This window comes from Xenopus laevis, chromosome 5S (assembly GCF_017654675.1).
Source record: "Xenopus laevis strain J_2021 chromosome 5S, Xenopus_laevis_v10.1, whole genome shotgun sequence".
Classification (NCBI taxonomy): Eukaryota; Metazoa; Chordata; class Amphibia; order Anura; family Pipidae; genus Xenopus; species Xenopus laevis.
Genome location: NC_054380.1, coordinates 43,656,961 through 43,683,640, shown reverse-complemented (window position 1 = coordinate 43,683,640; position 26,680 = coordinate 43,656,961). Strand labels below are relative to the sequence as shown.

General features: G+C 40.0%; 1 protein-coding gene across 1 annotated transcript; it reads left to right on the top strand.

The window, feature by feature from the left end:
- Window positions 1–749: 749 nt before the first annotated feature.
- Window positions 750–18,940, top strand: tmem242.S (transmembrane protein 242 S homeolog). The gene is given in 4 exon segments (NM_001094551.1): window positions 750–899; window positions 3,293–3,393; window positions 6,157–6,294; window positions 17,268–18,940. Coding segments are annotated over 4 exon segments (438 nt in total). The 5' UTR covers window positions 750–811; the 3' UTR covers window positions 17,379–18,940.
- Window positions 18,941–26,680: the final 7,740 nt, after the last annotated feature.

The following is a 26,680-nucleotide window of genomic DNA, read 5'->3' as shown; positions in this document are numbered from 1 at the left end:
TTATGCACATGTAGGTATGTATTAGGGTATAGGTTGCTATAAAGCGCAATAGCCAGGTTTATTCTCGTCCAACATGTCTAATAAAACTCTTTTGTCATTAGGAGCACGTGTTACCTGATGCAGCAGGGCCAATGGCCGCTATAAATCAGACTAATGGAACTGCGTGACGTGTGGGTGGCTTCTGCTTATTCTTGGGCCCTCCGAGTTACCACACAACAGCATTATGTGTAAACAGCCTCCAATAACCCCCTAATATTAAGGACACACACCTTACAGAGACCAGCAAGTACGTAACAGGTTCGCAGCCGCAAGGGAAGACTGAATAAAATCCTGCCCAAAGAAAAATCCTAAAGCTAGTCAGCGTAAACAACTACTAAGTGGAGCACTGTAGTAGCGTACGGCTGCAGCCAATCCCCGTGTGACAACCATTTGATGAAGGCGCCGAATACGCGCCGAAGGTCACGTGACGAAGACGTTCGTGACGTCACATACGGCGTCTTATCTACTAGGAACTAGCCGCTACCCTAGAGAAATGTATGATTTATCCGCGCACCTTGCGCTCCTACCCCCACAGCTGCACCACCCTCTCCCTTATCTATTCCATAATCGCGAATCATTACAAGACTGACACATTTAAACGTTCTTAGAAGAGCATTTACTATTTCAATCACACTCGCATCCACTGCGAGTCAGAACTTGCTCCCGGAAGCATTTCTTATTAGTAACAGCAAGAGGCGGGGTTTATGTTTGTTTGGGTCCTCCTGTGCTGTGTGCATGCTGCCCGCTGTCAGTAACCTTCTGTGCGCTAGTTATGGGGACACAGAAAGCGCTGAACGAGCAGAGCCTGACTAGTGAGACCGACACGGGCAGGAGGGAAGAGAAATTGTTTCTTATTAAAGGTAAGGGGATTGCACATTGGCCAAAACATTGCTGCTTTCTGTCCTGCTAACCGGACACTTAGCAAAGGACATTCTTCTGAAGCTGCTATCCAGCTTGTTTGATAGCAAGAGATGTGTATCACATGTTGGTAATTATAACAGAGTATTGTCTTAATACTTAAAAAGAAATAGTCATAATTGGAAGGTTTTTGTGTAGTTTGCAAGCAAGGTCAATGTGTTTTTTCTGCCCCTAATTTTAACTGCACGAAGATATAGAGGTATTGGGAGAAATGTATAATCTGCAGGCATTATTTGTTAGGGGCAGGGCTGCCAGGACTCACACAGCAACATCTAATCGTTAGATCAAGGGACCCCATCTTTACCCAAGCGCCATATTCAATGTAAAGAAAAGTCAGAGAGCAACATAAGCGTGCAAAAAGTTCCTGGGGGTGCCAAATACGGGCTATTGGTAGCCTCTATGTCAACTGGCAGCCTACAGGAGACTCTGTTGGCAGTACATATGGTTTTTATGCAACTAAAGGCTTGCCTTTAAGCCACACATTCAAAATTAAGTACCTGCTTTGAGGCCACTAGGAGCAACATCCAAGGGGTGGAGAGCAACATGTTGTTTACGAGCCACTGGTTGGATATCACAGGGTTAGATGGTAGCCTCCTGGAGAAAACAATCTAAAATGCATAACATGCATTACTAGGAGTGCAGGAGAGGAAGCTCACAAATAGCTTTGTTAGAACTGTTGGCTGCTAACTAATCAACCTTTACTATAACCTGCACTATATGCTTCTGGTATACCTTCATTTAAGAATCTAGTAATAGTAGTATTTTTTCCTTGCTCAGGGCATCCTCTGTCCAGACTACAGCTCATATTGCACATTTTTGGAAATATGCCCTTTAAGGTTTGTACACACCCATATGTTTCAAAACCAGTGCATACAAAATTGGTGGAGTGGATTTTTGTACATGCACTTACTTAAGCACTGGTTAAGGCCCATTCACCACCCTATACCCACAGGTTTGCAAAATTGCACAAAATAGAGACATTTTTAGACACAACATTATCTTTATTGTTCTGATAATTGGTTTAACATTTCAATAATAATAGACAAACTGTTTTAAAACTGTGACAATTGATGGGCTTTGTCATTTTCACTTGCTCTGCGAGCTTTGGGATGGGGGTCTCTTTATGCTTGGTGTGGTGTGGGATTAATCAGTTTTGCAGTATGGAAAGCACTCGGGGTGCACAGTGTAAGTAGCTGATTATTTAAAATGTGTAACATCCAAGATAATATGTTGCTGATTGCATTGTTTATACGGATATGGAACATGTTATCCAGTTATAATAAAATAAACCCAATAGGATTGCTTTTCCTCCAGTAAGGTAACATCAGAGATGGGTGGGGCAGGAGTGGGTCTATAAATACCAGCTCAGCGAGTTATGGTCCTATACTGATTAGGCGGGTTAGGGTTGCACATCACCACTACCAAAGGAATTGGTCTTCCAATAATTCAGAGCTTGCTGGATAACAGATTTTCAGATAATACATACCTGTATATGCCAGTATTTTTTATTTAACAATCTATGCAAGCAGGGCCAGACTAGGACAACCAAGACCAGCTCCCTGCTCTTGCTGCCCCCGATCTCGCTATCTGGACCTGGCAAAAGAAGGTACATGGGTGTGATGGGGGGATGAAGCAAGGTTGCGGCTGGGGCAGTTCAAATTTGAACCTTGATAAATCAATCCCTTAATGTTTATAGTGCTCAAAAAACAAGAATGTAAATTTAACAGCAGGTTCAATGGAAATGTTATGGAAATATGCCAGTTCAAGTAGTTGGAAACAGGAATGGTATAATACTTCTGACGGGCACTTACAATAACATTACAACTTCTTGATTTACATTTGACGGGTTAGTGTAACGGTTCCTTTGGGTACAGTTGAGCCTAGCTGAGTTTATATAGTGAATAAAGTACCCCCTATTGTAAAATATAAGGATATTATAAGTCACAGAGGAGTTCCATGACCATATTGGCCGAGTGCTTTTATACAGGTCATGAACTCTATGGTTTCTTCTAATATCCTAATATTTCACAACAAGGGTTACTTTATTTATAATAAACAAGTTTTAGTGAATCTTGTGACAAAAGTGACATCACTAAGCTCCGTTTATAACTGATGACATCGCTAAGAGCTGTTTATACAGTGAATAATGTATAAAGTGAATAAATTACAAGGATATTATAAGTTACTGAGGAGTTTCATGACTATATAAAAACATGAGGCCGAAAGCTGAGTGTTTTTATGCAGGTCATGGAACTCCGAGGTAACTTCTAATAATAGACAAACTGTTTTAAAACTGTGACAATTGATGGGCTTTATGTCATTTTATTTAAAACAGGTGGGATTTTCCTTGGCATGGTTGCAACTGCAGGAATGTTTGCTGGTTTCGGCACAACACTGTCTCTAGCAAAAAAGAGGAGTCCCAATTGGTTTAATAAGGTGAGAGTCATTTCACTTTATAATTTGTTAACAAAAACTGTATATACTCTTTGAAATTAAGTTGTTTTGCTGATGTTAGTATTTGGTAAATGGTGATTCTGGTCACAAGTACTCCAGCCCTTTGGAAATATTGTAGGATGGTGTCAGATCGACAGAACACATCCTACAAGTGTTGGAAGTAGTTGCATAAGTTAAAAAATATTAACAGAGTAATAGAAAAATCTGATGTGTAATATAAATGGTTGCTTTGCCATCTGACAGGCTGAGTTTTCCAGTTTGTTCACCCCCTAGGCCACAGGGTACTTAATCAGTTGGGCTGCATGCCACTCCTAAAATCCTGCCGCCTTAGTTGTGGACCTTTGTGGCCTTGACACAAATTTGGGCCTCCATCTGACACAATATGTCTGTCAGAAGGGGACACTGCATGCTGTGCCTGCATCTGATAAAATAAAATGCGGTGGAGTCTAAAATACTTTTTTTTTTTTTTTCCCCTCTCATTCAAATACGACAGCTGTACTGTAGATGCATAAACAAAACATCCTTTCAACTATATCTAATCCAACTAACATTAAATGTATGTCACCAGATGTGGTGATCATCTCACTGTTTAGCAAGTTTTGGAAGAGTGCTTAAGGGGAATGGTACAAAGGTCCTTTTGTCGCTCATGGGAAATCACACTTCCCATGGGCATCAAACCATTCAAAAATACACAGGAGTTGTTGTTGAATCCAAACCACTTGAATTGTGTAATTGTGCTATAATGCAGAAGGCTATATTTTTGCCTTTTTACACAATTCTAGTGGTTTCGACTTGATTCTGGTGTGCTGCAGTAAAAAGGTAATGTCAAGCAACTTGTGTGTGTCATTATTATATTTTTTATATAAAGCTTACATATTTTGCTATGCATTTAAGAGGATATTCAGTAATTCATAACAGGCTGTGCCTTTGTGTAGCTTGCAATCTAATTTTCCTTCAACAAGCAGACCCAGTTTTACAAGGAAACAGCAGGTTAGACTGTGAAAAAGATTCAGAGCCCTAGGAGGAAGCCCACTGGGTAACGCCCAGAAATAAAGTTTCTACATTATGATTTCTACAATGCAAAATATTTTTTTAAAAAGTTTCTAAGAAATGTATTTTATTAGACTAGGGCACGTGGTGAATTCTCCACTGAGGGAGAATGCCATTGCCCACCTAATGCAACCTGTCATTCACTTTCATTGCACCTGCTTGTCACTACACACACACACACACACATGGTGGATTTCAGCCTGAAAATGTGCACAAGCATTTATGGACTAAAATCCACTCCATTAGGCTAATTTATCAAAGTGCTGGATGCAAGTGCTAGAACACTAAGGGCTGCAAATTTGCACTTCTTGTTTGTGTTTAGTTATAAAGCACTCAGTGATATGGGTGCAGCATTGCCCAAAGAGCTCCATTTATCCTTGAATCTGTAAAGGAGTTATTTGCAATTTTGAATGACCTGCAAGCTAAGGGGCTACCAAAGGCATGCCTAAATGCAGCCCCCAGCACACCCTTCATGAATTAAGTGCCACCAAACACAGCTTTTTTATACTGCATATTTGATCCCTCCCAGTATGTGTGATTAATTTTGGACAAGTGTGCCTATGGTCACAGAGGAACCTTGATGGTTTCCATTCCAGACTGTGTTAATAGGTACAGTATTTGAGTGTTTTCCTTGTTTTATGTAGATTATATTTATGCAGGTAGGTAGGTACCTATTATCCAGAAAGATCTGAAGGCCAGAAAGGCCATCTCCCATAGACTACATTTTAATCAAATTATTCAAAAATTTAAAAATTATTTCCTTTTTCTCTGTAATAATAAAACAGTACCTTGTACTTAATCCTAGCTAAAATATAAATAATCCTTACTGGAAATAAAACATAAATTCATGTTTAAAACTTATTTTAGCAGATTTAAGGTACGAAGATCAAAACTACGGAAAGATCTTTTATCCAGAGAACCTCAGGTCGCGTGCATTCTGGATAACAGGTCCCATTCCTTCCAGCATCACAACTTTGATATCTCTTAATATTTTCTTCATGGGAAAAAAATGAAAGCAGTGGAGGGCATCATGAGATCTGTCCCACCTTTCCCTGGACACTGCATGCAGTCAGTATCATGGAGGAGCTCAATAATTTATTCAGGAGCTGCTTTCTGCCCTGTAACAATCCGGCTTCCCCTAAATAAGATGGTTGGAAATTTCAGCTTTCATATTATATATAGCTTTCGCCATATTCTCTAGAAAGCAGTTGAGTGTGTAAATATGCAGTGCCTGTCTGGAAATCTTTGTGGAGCTGTGAATGGTCCACTTGTCTTTCCTCTAAGGTCCTAATCTATTGCAGATCATTCTTAATTTTACTTTACTTATTGGATGTGCATTACTACGCGGGGAGTGGTTTGACAGGGCTAGAATATTAATTTAAAAAAATGCTCAAATGCTTTAAAATTGTGACTGTTTTCTATTGCTCTACACCTACTGGTAAATTATTTGCCATGTAGAATTTTAATTTGTACCAAAAATACTGATTGGTCAGGTTTGTGATGTTGGGCTTGCTATTATTCTAAACACAACTGTAATACAATTCAAAGGTGAACTTCCATTTCATGAAACTGAGTTATATACAAAATACATAATTTTAAGCAGAAACTGAACAGTAACCAGTCCCTTATACAAACAGGGCCTTGGCAGTATTCTACTTTATTAATCATTAACATTTTTTCACTTTCTATTTTTAGGGTGTCGCTGCAACAGCTACGCTGCCAGAAAGTGGCTCTTCACTTGCTCTGCGAGCTTTGGGATGGGGGTCTCTTTATGCTTGGTGTGGTGTGGGATTAATCAGTTTTGCAGTATGGAAAGCACTCGGGGTGCACAGTGTAAGTAGCTGATTATTTAAAATGTGTAACATCCAAGATAATATGTTGCTGATTGCATTGTTTATACGGATATGGAACATGTTATCCAGTTATAATAAAATAAACCCAATAGGATTGCTTTTCCTCCAGTAAGGTAACATCAGAGATGGGTGGGGCAGAGTGGGTCTATAAATACCAGCTCAGCGAGTTATGGTCCTATACTGATTAGGCGGGTTAGGGTTGCACATCACCACTACCAAAGGAATTGGTCTTCCAATAATTCAGAGCTTGCTGGATAACAGATTTTCAGATAATACATACCTGTATATGCCAGTATTTTTTATTTAACAATCTATGCAAGCAGGGCCAGACTAGGACAACCAAGACCCGCTCCCTGCTCTTGCTGCCCCCGATCTCGCTATCTGGACCAGGCAAAAGAAGGTACATGGGTGGGATGGGGGGATGAAGCAAGGTTGCGGCTGGGGCAGTTCAAATTTGAACCTTGATAAATCAATCCCTTAATGTTTATAGTGCTCAAAAAACAAGAATGTAAATTTAACAGCAGGTTCAATGGAAATGTTATGGAAATATGCCAGTTCAAGTAGTTGGAAACAGGAATGGTATAATACTTCTGACGGGCACTTACAATAACATTACAACTTCTTGATTTACATTTGACGGGTTAGTGTAATGGTTCCTTTGGGTACAGTCGAGCCTAGCTGAGTTTATATAGTGAATAAAGTACCCCCTATTGTAAAATATAAGGATATTATAAGTCACAGAGGAGTTCCATGACCATATTGGCCGAGTGCTTTTATACAGGTCATGAACTCTATGGTTTCTTCTAATATCCTAATATTTCACAACAAGGGTTACTTTATTTATAATAAACAAGTTTTAGTGAATCTTGTGACAAAAGTGACATCACTAAGCTCCGTTTATAACTGATGACATCGCTAAGAGCTGTTTATATAGTGAATAATGTATAAAGTGAATAAATTACAAGGATATTATAAGTTACTGAGGAGTTTCATGACTATATAAAAACATGAGGCCGAAAGCTGAGTGTTTTTATACAGGTCATGGAACTCCGAGGTAACTTCTAATATCCTCATATTTTACAACAGGGGGTACTTTATTATAATACACAAGATTCAGTGAGTCATGTGACAGAAATTACATCACTACTCACCGTTTATAACTGATGACATCAGTACTCACCGTTTAAGGATATAATTTACAAGATATTCATGGCTTTTGTGTATTATTAGGATATAATTTACAGGATATTCATGGCTTTTGTGTATTATATTACAACACAGCAATTAACAATGTTAAATGAACATAAACAGAATATGATTGGGCTCTACCAAACTGATCAACAGTAAGAGAACAAAATTAAACAGAGATGCAGTGCTTTCTTGTTCATCTCATACTTTCTTCTAATCTCATTTTATTTACATTACCTATTATCAATAATTATTGGGACCTGGGGTTTTCCAAATTATTTGCCTCTCTCAAATCAGTGCCCCACTGCTTAAGGCGTCTACGAATTAACCCTTTACTTGGCACACATCTTTGAATGTGCCACAGTCCGAAATGAAGAATTGTTTATTTTAATAAGACATTTGGGGCAGTGAAACACAGGACACCTTATCACCTGCAGGAAATCTCTCCTTCCAGCCCTAAAATATTTTGCCATTTCTTGATACTGTACTGGGACCACTGTAAACATTTTAAATGTAGTAATCTCCGAGAATATGCCTGCAAAGTACCCCATAGGTAGGTGTCCTATTTTGGAACATTCTATGTGATGGCTTTCTAGATAATAATAGATCCAGTTCCTGTTAGTATGATACTTATAAAAATATAGGTAAGCATCTTTGGATGAACTTGCAGCTGACTCATTATAAAATGTGATATACTCTGCCACCCCCAATTCTGTGAAAAACCTGAGCCCAGAAGCTACTTAATTACTTCTAAATTGTCCTTGTTAATGGTAACTGACAAACTATTGCAATCATAAAAAAAAACACAACAGAAATTCTGCAGTTGTTGGTGACCATTTTAGGATTAATCAAGCGTGGCTGAAGGACGTTTTGTAGCTTATGAAAGAACAGGGCCTTGTTTACTGCAAAAATGCTCCCTGGAGCAAATATTTGTAGATGTTTACATGTATTTGTTTTTTTTTGAAACTGCATGACTTATTTGTTTTTATTTTATCATCACTTGTGCAACCAGTACTTATTTGCAGATGTTGGGTCTTTTTCTTAAAGGAAAAACATTTTAGCAGTAAAGATTTGTGCCTCTGAAGATGTCCCTGTTTCTGGAGATTCACGTCACCTGGTCTCATGAGCTTTGGGACCAGCTCACATTGTACAGAATATATATACACAACATAAAATTCTTTATAAATAATAAATTCAGATTCACATCACATGCAGGAGATAGGCTTGGGAACAGTTTGTACTGTACTTGTGCAGTTGTAACACTAACATGTGGCACCCCCAGTGATTACAACTTTTCTCCAAAATAATTTTATTGCATTGGATAGGATTTAAAGGGCACCACCATCATTAACCTTTTCCCATCCACATTTCCTTCCATTCTTAGTCTAGAGCTTGGTCTGTACCTCTTGTACCAGCCATGGTCCCCATACTTTTTGAAATTTACCTGGGTAACGCCTGTTTTGTAAGTTTGAGGTATCACTGTATTCACTAGACTCTTCCATTTTTTGACTGAGAATCTCTTTTGCCCCTTCTGTACATAAGAATATTTTTTCTGGCATACACTGATTATAACTTTAATTCTTCTTTAAATAACACTGAAATATTGTATTCCCCCCTATATAGAAATATGTTCTTCAATTCCATATAATTAGTACATGTGGGTCATAATCTAAAGCAGGAGTTTATTCTATTTCCTCAGTCAGTCCCCTTTTCAGGCTATAGCTAAATGTTGAGCAGGAGTTTACAGCTAGCAGAGCATTGTAAGGGTTCTGATATCTCCATTGGTCATACTGTCTTAGGAAACAACCTTACTGAGATGTCATCTTGTGTTTGCTCTAAATGTTTAGGCTCTGTTTTCCTCCTGGGGTTACTAAAAATGATTCATATTTTTGAAATCAGCATATACAAAACTTAGGAAGGAGGGAATGAAAGTCCACGCTCGCTGGGAAAATGGGGGATTGAAGCTGCACCAAAAAATGTGGATCGACGTATCCACATATAAATAAATCGTAAAAGCTAAGTGAGGTGCGCTATGTTAGAATGTCACAAAACCTTGTTGAGACAGAGTAGCTGTGATACAAGTAGTTACTACTTGTATCCCAGCTACTCTGTCTCAGCAAGGTTTTGTGACATTCTAACAGAGCACCTCACTTCGCTTTTACGATATACAAAACTTGTTTCAGTTTTGCAGATAAAAATATGGAATTAGAAGTCGCATTTTAATTGAACAACCAACATGGAATGGATCAAGTTCAATAAGCAGGGAAGACAGCACTTAGACACAGTGCTATACCTTCCCAGTGTAGGATTCTTAATTACCAAGGTAATTAAGCTGATTAATGACACTAAGCCTAGTACTGATTTTATACTTCTGGGCGCACTTTGATATTTTTGCAGGCATATCAATTCTTATTTTATCCACACCTGTAATATTCATTCACAATAACATCAACAATTATTTCCATTGCATTCAAATATAGTATTTAATTGCTTTATAGCACTTTTGCCTTGTGACCAAATATTTCAAGGTGGATTGCAATCCTCGCAAGTACCAGTGTTGCCCAAGAATCAAGCAAGTGATGAGCATATGTAAAGGCATTCCAGTGTCTCGTCATTTGCACCACAACTTGGACTTTTTGACAATGTTTTCTCTTCTGGCTCTTCTTTTTGTTGAATAGAGCTTGTGTGTTGTGGTATTTTGTTAATTTATAGTGTTTATTGTACTGCACATAACTGAAAACAGTTCTTTCTGAATTATGTGCAGGTTACTGTTGACCCCCCCTTAGGCTTGAAGTGACTTAAAGTTCATCTGTTTTCTATAGTGGGTGGTGCACAAATACTCTTCAAAACAGAGGGACTTCAAGTTTTGTAGACAAGCCCCTACCGACTGCTGAGACTAGTGTTGGTTTTTGCCATCAGTTCAATAATCAGACAGAAAAGGTCTTGGCAGGGTCATTTTGACAGTATAAACAGAAGTCCAATTTATGGTGCAAATGATGAGACACTGGAATGCCTTTAAAAATGGTCGTGACTTGCATGGTCCTTGGACAACACTTTTACTTGCGAGGATTGCTATCTGCCTTGAAATCTTAGGTCACAATGTAGAGGTGCTATAAAGCAATGATTTTAAAGACTGTTTTGCACATATGTGAAAATCAATAATTAAAGTAGGGATGCACGGAATGCAGGATTTGATTCAGTATTCTGCCTTTGATTTTACCGAATCCTTGTGTCTAGGCAACCCAAACCCTTAAGTCACATGACTTTTCTTTGAACAAGCAACACATTTTAGCCCTGTGCGATTCTCTTTCGTCCATCCCTCCCCTAATTTGCATATGCGTTTGGTATTTGTCTGAATCTTTTACAAAGGATCTCGGGGGAGAGGGAGCGTTCTGCCAAATCCCAAAATAGTGGAATCGGTACATCCCTAAATCAAAGTATGATTTTTTTTTTTTTTTTACCCTTCTGTTTTATGTATCCCAGACCCAAAAGATAACTGAGAAAAAAGAGCAAACTTTTCACTGCCCATTCCCTCAATGTGTGTTTACAGTTGAACTGCATGAATTCCATAGGGAGACACACATGGGCGGCAGCCGATTGTTTGACATCAAACCCCCAAGCATTAAAGTGTCTTTTGAAGTAAAGTAGAAACACATTACATTCCTGTATATGGTATGCAAATTGCAGCCTTACAGATAGTTATAAAGCATGTTGAATATACCCTCTGACACTACTGACATTCAGTACAGCTAGAATCCCTTTCAGTGTTGCCTGTATGTTTACAGTTAAGTGGAAGAAGTATATTCTCTTTTTGGATATTTGGAATTTTTCAGCAGAATGTTGGGCTTTCTGTGAGCTCTAATGATTTATATAGACAGCCAGAAAGAGAGCAAATAACTAATCCGCACACATCCAACCTGACCAATTAAAGTGATAACTAGCGGGAGCTGTGTAAATATATTAACCAAACCGTGCATGGTTTGAGCCAGCATTTCCTTGAATAAATCTCTAGACTATTGGGCTTTTCAAAAAACTGCCTGTGCTAATGTGAGATATATACTGTATATATCATTTCTACTAAGCTCCTCCTGTGAGCAAACATCTGCCTAAAGCCCCTTTTTATCTTTACTCTCATTTTCTTCACAGTACTATGCAATTTGATATTTCATTAAGATACAGTCATGTTTCCTTAATTGATAAGAATATGAAAGTATTACATGAAATATAACACCAAAATATTATTTCTGGCACACTTGCACAGAAATTTCCCCTTGTCCAGTGGTTTTTATTCTTCAGATCTATGAGGGAAGGATATGTGAAGAGAGCCACTTTCATGCTGGGCTGGGTAGAGGGGCAATACAATCCTGCCATAAGTTGGTGCACAAATGAAAACAGTACTGCAGGCTATGGAAGTCTAGTGCTACCCAAGCCCAGCATCAGTAACAGAACTGCCTCTCCAGTTGTTATAGCTGAATCCTGGTTGGAGTGTGTAGGAGAAAGTACTGCAGGGCTGGGGTCTTGGCATTGATGCAGCTTTGTCAAAAATCTACAGTGGGATGTTTCATTACAAGAAACGCAAAAAAGAAAGTTGTGCTCACTAATTAACAACATTTTTAAGTGAGTGTGACCAGAGACAAAGACTCCTCTGTACTCCCCTATATAAATATGTTTAATGGGCTGTTACCCTTTAAATGAACTTTTAGTATGTTGTAAAGTATACTATTCTGAGACAATTGCAATTGATCTCCATTTCTTTTATTATTTATGGTTTTTTGAATTATTTCTCTTTTTTTTTTGATCAGCATCTCTCCAGTTTGGAATTTACCTGCTATCTGGTTGCTCCTATGCTAGCAGATTTAATGAGAAATTGGAATATGAATAGGAGAGACTGAGTCAGTGACTCCAATTTGAAAGCTCACTAAAAACACCAGAGAGTGTCAGTATTTTCAAACTGGCCATCTACATCAGAGTAATTTCTGGTCTGGCCAGTCCTACACTCACTTTCATCTGATTCATTAAGAATTATACTAGTGTATTATACATTTTTCACAGAGACTAAGGTTTACCTGCAACTTGCTTTTCCAAGGTTAAAATATCTCCCATTGTTGCCCTTTTATTGTCAAGGTTCACCTGACAGTTTCTGGAATCCTGGAAGCTACAAAATGGAGCCAACAACTGCTCCTGTATAAACAATAAGAAATCATCATCATCATTTATTTATATAGTGCTGTCAAGATTACGCAGTGCTTTACTGCAGTTATAGCAAACAGGGAATAAATGGTGGATAACAAACAAGGATTACAGGGTACAATAGGGTTAGAAGGACCTAGAGATTAGAGTTTACAAACTAAAAGGTTAGGGTACAATTGAGACATTAGGATTATATAAACACTTTGTCATTTTTGATACAGCAATGATTAATTAAGGTACATCGAATAAGCCTCTTTAAACAGATGGGTCTTTAAGGAGCGCTTGAAAGTTTGGAAAGAAGGAGAAAGTCTGACAGCTTGTGGCAGAGAGTTCCAGAGAAAAGCAGAAGCCCGAGAGAAGTCTTGTAGACGAGAATGGGCAGAAGTGATCAGAGGAGAAGTGAGGCGAAGATCAGAAGCAGAGCGCAGGTTTCGTGAAGGAGTGTATTTGGAGATTAGAGATGAAATATAGGGAGGGGTTTCATTATTAAGGGCCTTGAATGTAAGTGTAAGTAATTTGAATTTGATTCTAGAAGAGATTGGGAGCCAGTGAAGGGACATGCATATGGGAGCAGCTGATGTTGAGCGGCGAGCTAGATGAATGAGTCTAGAAGCCGCGTTTAGAACAGATTGGAGTTGTGAAAGGTGACTTGTTGGAATACCTGTGAGGAGTAAGTTGCAGTAATCAAGGCGGGAGATGATGAGAGACTGAATCAGTGTTTTAGTTGATTCTGAACTGAGATAGGGTCGTATTCGAGCAATGTTGCGCAGTTGAATACGGCAAGTGTTTGAATGTGTGGTGAAAAATACAGATGAGAGTCTAAGATAACTCCTAGGCAGCGTGCCTGTGTGGTGGAATGAAAGGTGGTGTTGTTTACGGTGAGTGATATCTGAGGGACAGGGGAAGATCTTGGAGGAAATATGAGTTCTGTTTTAGAAAGGTTCAGTTTCAGGCGGCGCTGTGACATCCAGGAGGAGACAGCAGAGAGACAATCTGTGACTTGGGAAAGGACAGAATTAGAAAGATCAGGAGTAGACAAGTAGAGTTGGGTGTCATCAGCATAAAGGTGATACTGAAGTCCAAATGACTGAATAAGTTTTCCTAGTGAAGTTGTATAGCGCGAGAACAGCAGGGGGCCAAGAACAGAGCCTTGAGTAACTCCAACAGAGAGTGGGAAAGTAGTAGAAGTAGAGTTAGAGAAGGAAACTTTAAAGGAACGGTCAGACAGATAAGATGTAAACCATGAAAGAGCAGTGTCCCGAATGCCAGATGAGTTTAGAATGTCAAGGAGGAGTGTGTGGTCAACTGTGTCAAAGGCTGCAGAGAGATCTAGAAGCATTAGAATGGAATAGTGACCTTTAGACTTTGCCAATAGAAGATCATTGGTTACTTTTGTGAGTGCAGTTTCAGTCGAGTGTGATGGGCGGAAGCCAGATTGCAAGGGGTCGAGGGGGAGTTGTGAGTGAGATGCTGGATCAGGCGTTTGTAAACAAGCATTTCTAGTAATTTGGATGCGAATGGAAGAAGGGAGACCGGTCGATAGTTAGTGAGAGAGCTGGGATCAAGGGAAGGTTTTTTGAGGATAGGAGTGATTAGTGCTTGTTTGTATAATGATGGAAAGGTACCAGTAGAGAGTGAAAGATTAAATAGGTGGGTAAGTGCAGGAGAGAGTGTATCAGAGATTGGGTGGAGAAGGCAAGAGGGTATGGGGTCAAGGGAGCAGGTGGTGGGTTTTGAGCAGGGTAGAAGTTTGCTAACTTCATCTAGAGTTGCAGGGGTGAAGGAGTGCAAAGTAGATGTGAGTGGACTGCACGTTGGTCTGAGATTGTTGTCGGACGGTATGCTCAGCCTAATTAGATCGATTTTTTTCATTAAAGAAATGAGCAAGGTCTTGGGCGGTAACATTAATAGGTGGAGGGGGCATAGGAGTGAGTTTAATTTGGCAAACAGCTGCTGTGGTTTGGAGGACATAGTAGATATTAGATAAGAGAAGTATTGTTCTTTGGCTAATGATAGAGCTCGGTTATAGCAGGAAAGCATGAATTTGAAGTGGATGAAGTCAGGATCAGTTCGTGACTTTCTCCACCGTCGCTCAGCTGATCTACTACATCTTCTGAGGTACCGAGTGAAGGGTTAACATGCCTACGTGCCGACCCTTGTAGGCCTCTGTACTTGTTTTTCTGTACGACCCTGTACTGTCTCTTCTTAGACAACCTTGCATAAGTATCATCATGTACTATAAACAATATTATCAGCTTGCCTCAGACAAAATATCTTAGCTAACGCGCATGCACATATTTGTCTCTTTTCTATCTTGTCCATCCTGAAGGATATACCTATTACTAAGCTAATAACTATGCTGATACGCCACTATATTGGGACGTGAGATATGAGATATGGATTGTGCTGATACTGATAATTGTTGCGGTTCAAAGGCATTAAGGTTTCTATACGTGTGGGTAGAGAGATGGTTGTGAAGGTGCAGATGAAAGCAGTATCTGAAAGGAGAGTAGATGATGGTCAGACAGAGGGTAGGGAGAGTTAATTAAGTTGGATGGGCAGCATGAGTGGCAGAATATAAGGTCAAGAGCATGACCCTCGATGTGGGTAGGTGAGTCGGTCCACTGAGAGAGACCAAATGAAGCTGTTAGAGAGAGAAGTTTAGAGGTGGCAGCAGAAGCAGAGTTTTCAATGGGGATGTTGAAGTCCCCTAAAATGAGAGCAGGTGTCTCACTGGAGAGAAAGTATGGAAGCCAGGCAGCAAAGTGATCCAAGAAGGTGGAATAGGGACCAGGGGGGCGATATATGACAGCAACACGCAGAGAGATTGGAGAAAACAAACGTATGCTGTGGACTTCAAAAGAAGTTAAGGAGAGAGAAGTCGGTGTAGTTAGATTTTGAAACCTACATTTGGGGGAGAGAAGAACTCCCACCCCACCGCCATGACGGCCATCCGGTCTAGGAGTGTGACTAGGGGGCAAATTCACTAAGATGCGAAGTTGCGACAGGCGCAACTTCGCCGCACTTCGCCAGGCGTAGTTTCGCCACCGCTCCGCAAATTCACTAAAATCCGAAGTTGCGCTCAATGGAGGAATATGTATCAGCACTACAAATGCCAAGAAAACCTTCAAATCATCAAATAAAATTTTTATTTTGCCCTACACATGTGCCCACTGTCTAGGTAAGTTGCCATGAGTCAGGAAATGTAGGGGGGAAGGAGGGGAGCCCCAAAAATTTTTTCGATCTTTTTCAGCCTATCACCCATAATGTAGAAAACACGCCAGCGTTTTTTGGGACTTAGAAAAATTTTTGCATGCCGGCCCCTAAAATTCTGCCGCCCTAATATATAATCATTTATATGCTTAAAGGCATACTGTCATGGGGAAAAAATTTTTTTTCAAAATGAATCAGTTAATTGTGCTGCTCCAGCAGAATTCTGCACTGAAATCCATTTCTCAAAATATTCAATTTTGAAATCTGACATGGGGCTAGACATATTGCCAATTTCCCAGCTGCCCCAGGTCACGTGACTTGTGCTCTGATCACTCTCAATCACTCTTTACTGCTGTACTGCAAGTTGGAGTGATATCACCCCCCTCCGTTTTCTCCCCCAGCAGCCAAACAAAAGAACAATGGGAAGGTAACCAGATAATAGCTAACACAAGATAACAGCAGCCTGGTAAATCTAAGAACAACACTCAATAGTAAAAACCCATGTCTCACTGAGACACATTCAGTTACATTGAGAAGGAAAAACAGCAGCCTGCCAGAAAGCATTTCTCTCCTAAAGTGCAGGCACAAGTCACATGACCAGGGGCAGCTGGGAAATTGAGAAAATGTCTAGACCCATGTCAGATTTCAAAATTGAATATAAAAAAAATCTGTTTGCTCTTTTGAGAAATGGATTTCAGTGCAGAATTCTGCTGGACTGATTCGTTTTTTCCGATGACATAATCCCTTTAATAATACATTGGGAGGTTGGAGAGCCTGTAAGCCCATAACCTTTCTTGTTCCAGTCTCAATGGATGTTCACTTATCACTGCACCGTTAAGGTCTTTGGAGATTGAACACACTTTCTTACAGTTTTTTTGTTTCACTTTTTAAAACAGTCCTATTCTTTCATCTGCTCCATTCTTTTTGCAATGTTTAATGTGCTGCACACAGACAATTCAGTCTGGCTGATGGTGTTCTTCTAACTGCAGTTACCTGCACCCCATCACAGATGAGTTTACTTATAAATGAAAGAAGAATTGCCTACTTGAAATCCAAATGTTTCTTACTACTTTATCTTCTAAATGGTGTCACTAATTTTACCCAGTCCATTTTAGGATCTCTTTGTGAAATAAGATTAGAATTAAAAAAAATAGTTTCCAGCTCTTTTGTGCTGCTCCCCAGATGTGAATTCCATAACTTTGTTACTTTCAACATTTTTTTTTTCTGGCAGAACTGGGATATTATTTGCAAAAAGCACACAGGTGCCTATTATTATTATTTTTTTTTTTTTACTATATTTGTATATAATTGTATTTACTCTTGGCCTACATGATTGATTTTCTGTTAATTGTCTATCCTCAGCTTAAAGACTTCAGGGAGAAAATGCAAACCATATTTCCAACTGTGTCAAAAGACCCAGAGCACCAGCCTACGTCGGAATTTAGCTTTGAAGATCTTTTGAAATCCAAGTGAACTCCTGGAATGCTAGCCATTGATCTATAACAAAAAATGTCGGAGAATGACTGGTACAGAGAAGGCAAATATTGTGTCTTGTCAGATACAGAAATTTGGAATATGCACCTATATTAGGTAACAGTTGTCTCTCAGCATTAAGGTGATGGTTCATTACATTATATTATTATTTCTGATATTTGGTCATAGTTTTTTGTTGTTTTTAATGTAATATATGCACACAATGTTCCCTCTAATTCCTTCTCAGCTATGTGTGTAAAATAATTCTTCTGAGCGCACATTTTAAACTTGCGTGCACATATTTACTGTTTTCACATAAAATTCTTTGTGCGCCCACAATTTGTTGTGTGCACTTGCCCCAAAATTTGTGTGTGCTCACGAGTGCACAGCTTAAAGGGAACATTGTATGCATGTCAGTGTAACAAGCTTTTGCTTAGCTCCAGAGTCCTATTACAGCATTCATATACTGTAAATAGGTACATTGACATGAATGCACCTATAATCGTTCAAATTTGCCTTAAAGGAACAGTTCAGTGTGAAAATAAAAACTGTGTAAATAGGCTGTGCAAAATAAAAAATGTTTCTAATATAGTTAGCCAAAAATGTAATATATAAAGTCCAACCTGTCACTAGCCTCCACTGTCACTAGCCAAGAAGAGTCTTTCCACTCAGTCTGGTACTGCTGCTCTCTCCACGGCTACGGGACAAATCAAAATGGCGGCTACTGGGCTGCAGCACTGCACTTGTGGCACAGCAAGGATTCTTTCAGGACTGAAGTCTCATCTCGCGAGTCTTGTGACGTCATGGCTAAGAAGTGCCGTTTAAACTACTGGCAGGTCGCAGTCTACCAGGAACATTACCGGAATCTACTGGTAGACCGCGATCAACGTCCTTGGCACCCCTGCCCTAAAGCTTGCATCTAGGATTGGCACCTGTCTAGTTTTCACTCGGACAGACTGGTTTTTATTTTCAAGTGAGGAAATCCAGACAGGGCTCTGAAGTCTTCACACATCACTGCCCCCATCCAGAATTATGGGATTGAAAAGGTGTCAACCCTGTTTGCAACACACTGAATAATTCCCTTATTATATAACGTGCTGCCCCCATGCAGTTATTTTACATGCGGGATAAGCACAGTAAATACAAATATACATATATGGGAGCCAATGGAATGAGTGAGTAGACTGCACAAGAAAGGAAAGTGCTCTGTCTAATTTATTTTTGGATCAGTAATATTCCATATACTCCAAAATTGGAAAAAAAAACAGACAATATGATTTTATATAACATGATCACACAACGGTTATTCCCAACATTTGGTAATGTGCCCCACTCAGGGTTCTGTGGTCAGGGATGTTGCTTGGTCATAAACCAAAAAGCTTTCTGAGGTGCTATGATTGTGAATATAGTGTGAAAATATATATATTCTTGACAATAGAGTTCGTTGTACTATGTACAGTGCATAGTAACCCCCTTGGAAGTTGGAAGTTCTTATGTTATATTGTCATAGAACAGTGAATCTTTTTATTTTTAGGAATTAAGATTATTTCTAAAATGCAAAATTACAAAAAAGTATTTATTCAGAATCTTGGAGAGACCAACAATTTAGGTTTTTACATTTTGGTTATAACACATTGTTTGTGGAGTCTCCTAATTCTAGAAAAGTATCTTCTTGCCGAAATGAATAAAAAATACAACATAGACATTTTTTTAGAAATAGTGGAAGTAACAAAAAGGCAATTTACTAATAACTTTATGGGGGGGGGGAAACTTTGACGTTTGGAAATTTTATTGCCATCTGTCCCAATTGAAATTGTACCATTCACATGTTATTAATACTCTCTAACTTAACACTTTTGTCAAGCATAAAGTTGAAGTTAAATATTCTGGTCAGATGGTAGTTTAATTTGAAGTTTATTACCATTTAAAGGACAAGGAAAGTCAAAAAAATAAAATCCCATTTTTACTTTCTTTAATGGAAAAGAAACCTATCTCCAATATACTTTAATTAAAAAATGTGTACCGTTTTTATAAGAAACCTGACTGTATGCAGTGAAATTCTCCCTTCATTTACTGCTGTGGATAGGAATTGTCAGATAGTCCCTAACTGCTGAGCAGGGAAACCATCATATTTATGAACAGCAGGGGGAGCCCCCGCCTTACTTCCCAGCCATGCAGAACTCAAGCAGCTTTTTTTATGATGATCCCTAAGCAGCCCAGACCACACTGAGCATGTGCACAGTCTTAGTCTTGCAAAGATGTTTAACAAAGTTACAAGATGGTGACCCCCTGTAGCCAACTTTGAAAGCATAAATTATTTGTTTGATTAGGCTTGTGGTGCAGTAAGTTCATGTTTATATTTGGTATACAAAATACAGCATTTCTAGCCTTATTCTATTTAAGACGTTCCTTGTCCTTTAAGGTTAATTTATTTTGTTGAATTACTTGCTCTGAATTTGTCATTTCAAATTGTCTGAAATTCTGAAATGTTTCTTGTTGAATTATTAATAAAAATTCAATAAAGAGAATTTGAAAATGAAAATGAAAATGAAATTTTTCTTCTTTGACACTGATCAACAGAAATCGACTATTTCATGCTAGTGAAAACAGATCTTACTTGACAACAGCATCATAGCACCTTGTATTACAGAGGATAAGCAGGTGTTCTCAAATGCCAGGTTAAAGTGGCAGCTGACAATAGGCTTGATGATATTAGAAGGGATATTCCCATAGACATTCCAGCAACAAAAGCTTAAAAAAACCTCTAAACAGAAATGTATTACAAAGCCTATGTACAAAGTCTGTAAACATAATTTAAGCAAAAGGAAACGGGGTACAATGGGACTTTATAGATCCCAACACTGTAATTCACCAGCACCATTACTATTTTCACACACCAGCTATACAAAAAGTAGAACCTTTATTAGAAAGTAGTACTAAACCCCCATTGGCCCCCCCTCCCTGCTTCCCCCTGCCCAGTCTTACCCCTGAATTCTTTCCCCTCTAGAAATAGCGACCACACATGCAGAGTGATTGCAGCCGAGCTCACGACCACCATCTTCTTCTCTTTGGTAATCTTTGTGAAGTAATTGGCGCATGTGCATTTGGAGCAATCTTCCGGTTTGCGACAACTGCGCATGCACCGAAAGAGACGGAAATTACCGAAGGGGAGAAAGAAGACACAATGATAACCGACGAGAAGAAGATGGCGCCTGTGAGCTCTGCTGCGCTCACTCTGCATGTGCGGTCGCTATTTCTAAAGGGGAAAGAATTCAGGGGTAAGACTGTGCAGGGAGGGGGGCCAATGGGGACTTATCACAATGGGTGGTTTAGTTCTCCTATGTATTAGTACACAGCCAACAGCGTCACTTACAGTAAATGATCCTACCAAGATTTATGTCCCCCTTCCCTTGCAGAAACAGCCACTTTATTAGCTGCATAAAATCAACTATACAGTTCTCTATGAAACAATCTTTGCCCACTTCACATAAGAAGCACAAGACTACTATACAGACAGACCTTATTCCATGAGAAATACGGTATCTGATGGCAATGCTTCTGACACCGTCACATAAAGATCAGCACTACCATTCTGTAGCAGCTTAGAAATGTCCGGAGTCCCACCCAAAATGTCAGGTGTTTTTCACATTTCTTAAATTACACAATTAAATGGTATTAAACCATACACAGATAATTATTTCCACCTATCTAATTCTGGAAGAAAACCAACATATTTGGGATAGAGTCTCCAAAGTAAATTTGGCAATTGAAAGTCTCTCCAAGTAAACAACACTGAAGATGAAAAATTTAAGTGACCCATAGACAACAAGAGAGTAGAGGCTACACTCCGAAAAGAGTTCAGACACACAATAACAATCCAAAGGGCAATGACGCACTAAACAGGGTTCTTAAAATATGCAAGTGGAGAGAAGCAGATGTATTCCTATATTCTGCTGCTCTGACAATGTCGGCTTGAGTGCAGCTACATAAAAGGACCAATCTTCACTACATTTAGCTACACTCATGTGGACGCTGTGCCAGTGCATTGACACACAAAAGCTTATAGGAGCAGATCTGCTTTTTTTCTGTCAGCCTACCAAATGTGTGCCAAGTGAAGCGAAGCCTACCTTATCTAATGTTCCCTTGCCTTTAGATCAGCAGCAGTTTCTGCAGACCAGAACTGAAAAACACCCACCTACTTCACAACAAGCATTCAATGACAAATTAAGATGGCCATTGACCTGAAGATCTGCTCAGTTGGGAGGTTGTCAATCAAGTGGATCTTCTCATTGCCAACCTTGAGATACGCAATATCGGGCCACTGGCCAATAATGAGATCATAATTGCCACTATGCAGGCAGTTGGATTGAGGACCACATTTATGCACAGATGCAGTCCTTGAGCTGATAAGAAACTCAAATCTGTCCAATCTAAATCTGACAAATTTCCGGTCAGATATCAGTCCATAGGCCTTCTAAAGGGCCCCATACATGGCCAGATAAGCTGATAAATATGCCTGTGTATGGCCACCTTAAGCAAGTCTTAGACAATAGATCTACTGTATGGAGATCTGCTTGTTTAGCGTGGTCACCAAACAAATGGATTTTCCCCCAATAACCTAAGATTGGGCTAATCCAATCATTTGGCCTTAAGGTGGCCATAGACTCCAAGATGCCAAACGAGCGGATGTTTCCCCGATATGCCACTAAACTGCATGGCTATATCGGGGGTAATTCGAACGTTCGGCCGTATGGCCAAACGATCGAATTACAATGCGCCAAGCGGCTCAGATGGGTCGGTCGGGTAAAAATCCAACCTTCCCGATCGATATCGTTGCCAGATATCGATCGGGAAGACCCGTCGGAAGCCCCCATACACGGGCAGATAAGCTGTCAAATCGGTCCAAACGACAGCTTTATCTGCCCGTGTATGGCCACCTTAAGAAAATGGGTTATGATGGGAATACAACGGAATGAGACAACTCAGAAGACACAACAACCAATCACAAGACACCGTCATTGTCAGTTTGCATTGCAGCATACATGCATATATATATTTTGGGGCAGAACTTTAGCAAATAATTGCTGACGTTACTGGGGAAAGAACACCTTTCAGCCATTGCATAACACAGCCGACATCCCAAAAAACTTTAAAGATAACAACATCCTATTACATTGGGGGTATCTATGATGTAGACTAAATAATGATGTTACCTGCTCAGAATATCTATTCACTTTAATATACAGTACACTTATACTTATAAAGTACACTTACTTCAGTATTTGTAATGAAGTCGATAAGATACTGTACGTTGCATTGTTGCTGTGTGGTATGTTACATTAATACTATCTGACAAACAAACCAACACTGGGCACCCTACTTGAGTCAAGAGAGCATGTCAGGCAGCACGACGGACAGCTTTGTTTTAAGTTATCTTGATAAGAAGTTGCACTAGCGTTGGCTAATTTGCATACGGCGGAAAGTTAAAGTTGAATGGACATATAATGGACACTTGTGAAGGCAAAGCGAGTGTGGGAGCTGCTTAGCGAGTGTTGCATGTGATCGAAGTGTTGCATGTGAATTAAGTTAAGCAGCGTTAAAAACCTTAAGGCGTTTAAAACTGAAAAGGTGTTGGTGAGGAATTACATTTGGGAGACTGTAAGTACCCAGTGTAAATATGAGTGGGTTTGCTGGTATTACTCAGTGTGTGTCTTGTCACATGTATGTGGTGTTGGAGCAGCAGTTCCATGCAGTATTTACATGTGAGAGATGTCGGTGGGTTTTCATCTTGGAATCTGAGCTGCAGACTCTAAGGGGTGAACTTGCAGCACTGAGAGCATCGGCAAACGAGGGGGAGGAAAGGAGGCTCGCAGAGCAACCACTGGCAGGGGCTAGTGGAGTGGGGGGAGGAGAAGGGGCAGTGGAGGCTAATGAGGGAGGAAGGTTTGTGACAGTCAAGAGGGGAAGTAGGGGGCAGAAGAGTAGGGGGGCTGGTCCACAGTTTGTCCAAAACAGCAAATTCGCCGTTTTGGCTGAAGATGTATGGTATGGTGGAAGGTGTATGGAGCAGGCTGACTCTCGGAGCACCCCGGGAGGCAGTGGCTCTAATACGGGTGGTGGGGGGAGTGCAAGGAAGGAAAGGCAGGTTCTAGTTATAGGGGATTCAATTATTAGAAAGGTGGATAGGGTAATCTGTCGCAAGGCCCCTACATGCCGAACAGTCTGCTGCTTGCCTGGTGCTAGGGTTCGGCATGTGGTGGAACGAGTGGACAGATTATTGGGAGGGGCTGGGGAAGACCCAGCGGTCTTGGTACACATAGGTACCAATGACAAAGTTAGAGGAGGTGGTGAAGTCCTCAAAAATGATTTTAAAAAACTAGGTTCAAAGCTGAGGGCGAGGACTTCCAAGGTAATTTTCTCAGAGATATTACCTGAGCCACGAGCAACGCTAAGGAGACAGCAGGAGCGTAGGGAGATTAATGCGTGGCTGAAAGATTGGTGTAGGGAGGAGGGTTTTGGGTTTTTGGAGAACTGGGCTGATTTTTCAGTCGGCTACAGGCTCTTTGCTAGGGATGGGCTGCACCTCAATGATGATGGGGCAGCTGTTTTGGGAGAGAAGATGGCTAGAGGGTTGGAGGAGATTTTAAACTAGGTGTGGGGGGGGGAGGGTTCAGTAAAAGATTCAGTGGTAGACAGGTTAGATGAGATAGTGGGCAAAGAAAGGGAAAATGGGGGAGGAGATTTGGCTGGGGATACTGTTAAGGATAGGGAGGACCACATGTCATATGTTCAATATGGTGCCAGTATTAAATGTATGTTTACAAATGCATGAAGTCTGACTGGTAAAATGGGAGAGCTGGAGCTGCTGGTGATGGAAGGAAAATATGATGTGATTGGTGTGGCCGAAACATGGCTGAATGAGTCGCATGACTGGGCAGTAAATATCAGTGGCTATACTTTGTTTCGGAGGGACAGAGGCAATAGAAAAGGAGGAGGGTTATGTCTGTATGTTAGGCAGGATTTAAAAGCTCATATAAAGGAGGAGGTTATGTTAGAAAATGAGGGGCCAGAAGTCGTATGGGTGGAGTTCTTCACCAATTGTAAAGAATCCAGCAAATTAATTGTAGGAGTATGCTATAGACCCCCTAATGTAAGTGAGGAGGAAGAGACAAAGCTCCTAATGCAAATAGAAAAGGCTGCTAGTTTAGGTAAAGTAATGATAATGGGGGATTTTAATTACCCAGATATTGACTGGAGCAACGGTACTGCTAGATCAGTTAATGGGAACAAGTTTATAAACTTATTGCACGACAATTTTTTAGCACAGGTTGTTGAGGAGCCTACCAGAAAAAATGCTATTCTTGATTTAGTGATCTCAAATGACCCAGAACTTATAGCAAATGTGCAAGTCATTGAACCCCTGGGTAAAAGTGACCATAATGTTATATCTTTTAATGTCTGGTGCAAAAAACAAAAATATACTGGGGCAACAAAAACCATGAATTTTGCAAAAGCTAATTTTAGTGCCTTGAGGGCTGCCCTACAGAGTATTGATTGGGGCATTAGGTTTTCAGCTAAAAACACAGAACAGAAATGGTTGTCCTTTAAAATGATATTAAATCATTACTCAATTTATTCCCTTAAGGACTAAACGTAGAAGCTCTAAGAATCATCCTGTGTGGCTTAATACAGAGGTAAAGAAGTTAATGGGAAAGAAGAGAAAGGCATTTAAAAACTACAAATCTGTAGGGACAGAAGCTGCATTTAATGAATATAAACACTGTAATAAATGTTGTAAATCAGCAATCCGGAAGGCTAAGAAAAGAAATGAAGAGTTAATTGCGGTGGAGGTGAAAACTAACCCTAAAAAGTTTTTTAAATATATTAATAGTAAAAAGATGCAGTTTGAGCGTGTTGCTCCATTAAATAATGGTACCAGTATGGTTGTAACAGATACAGATAAGGCAAATGTGTTAAATCAGTTCTTCTCATCAGTGTATACAATAGAGGAGTCTGGGTTCACAGGCTCACTTAATAACTGCACGAATGGTTCAGCTCAATCTAGTCAGTGGCTGACTCAGGATATGATTCAAAAAGCTTTAATACAAATTAATGTAAACAAGGCTCCAGGGCCTGATGGCATACACCCCCGGGTTCTAAGAGAGCTTAGTTCAGTTTTAGACCAGCCCTTATTTCTGATTTTCTCAGATTCACTGTCATCTGGTATGGTGCCTATGGATTGGAGAAAAGCTGATGTTATTCCAATATTTAAAAAGGGATTACGATCTCAGCCTGGCAATTATAGGCCAGTAAGCTTGACATCTGTGGTGGGCAAATTATTTGAAGGCTTGTTTAGGGATCACATTCAAAATTTTGTCCTAATGAATGGCATTATGAGCAACAATCAGCATGGCTTTATGAAGGATAGGTCATGTCAGACGAATTTGATTGCATTTTATGATGTGGTAAGTAAGATTCTGGATAGTGGGGGGGCAGTAGATGTGATCTATTTGGATTTTGCCAAAGCGTTTGATACTGTGCCCCACAAACGACTGCTTTCTAAACTAAGGTCTGTTGGGCTTAATGAAGTCGTTTGCACGTGGATAGGAAACTGGCTACAGGATCGGGTACAGAGGGTGGTTGTTAATGGGACATTCTCTACTTGGAGTAAGGTTCTTAGTGTGGTCCCCCAGGGCTCAGTATTGGGTCCACTTTTATTTAACTTGTTCATTAATGACTTAGGGGAGGGTGTAAGTAATGTATCAGTGTTTGCAGATGACACAAAATTATCCAGCCCAATTAATTCCATCCAGGATGTGGCATCCTTGCAACAGGATCTTGACAAACTGGCAATCTGGGCAGCTAAGTGGCAAATGAGATTCAATGTTGATAAATGTAAAGTCATGCACCGGGGATGTAAAAATATCCAAGCCACTTATACCCTTAATGGGACTGCACTAGGCAAATCCATTATGGAAAAGGACCTTGGAGTCCTTGTAGATGATAAACTTGGCTGTAGCAAGCAATGCCAGTCAGCAGCATCAAGGGCAAATAAGGTCTTGAGCTGTATTAAAAGGGGCATAGAGTCAAGGGAGGAGGGGGTCATTCTTCCACTGTATAGAGCACTTGTAAGGCCCCATCTAGAATATGCCGTACAGTTTTGGTCTCCATCACTCAAACAGGACATTATTGTATTAGAGAGGGTACAGAGAAGGGCAACTAAGCTGGTAAAAGGTATTGAAAATCTTAGCTATGAGGAAAGACTGGCCAAATTGGAGATGTTCACGCTGGAGAAGAGGCGC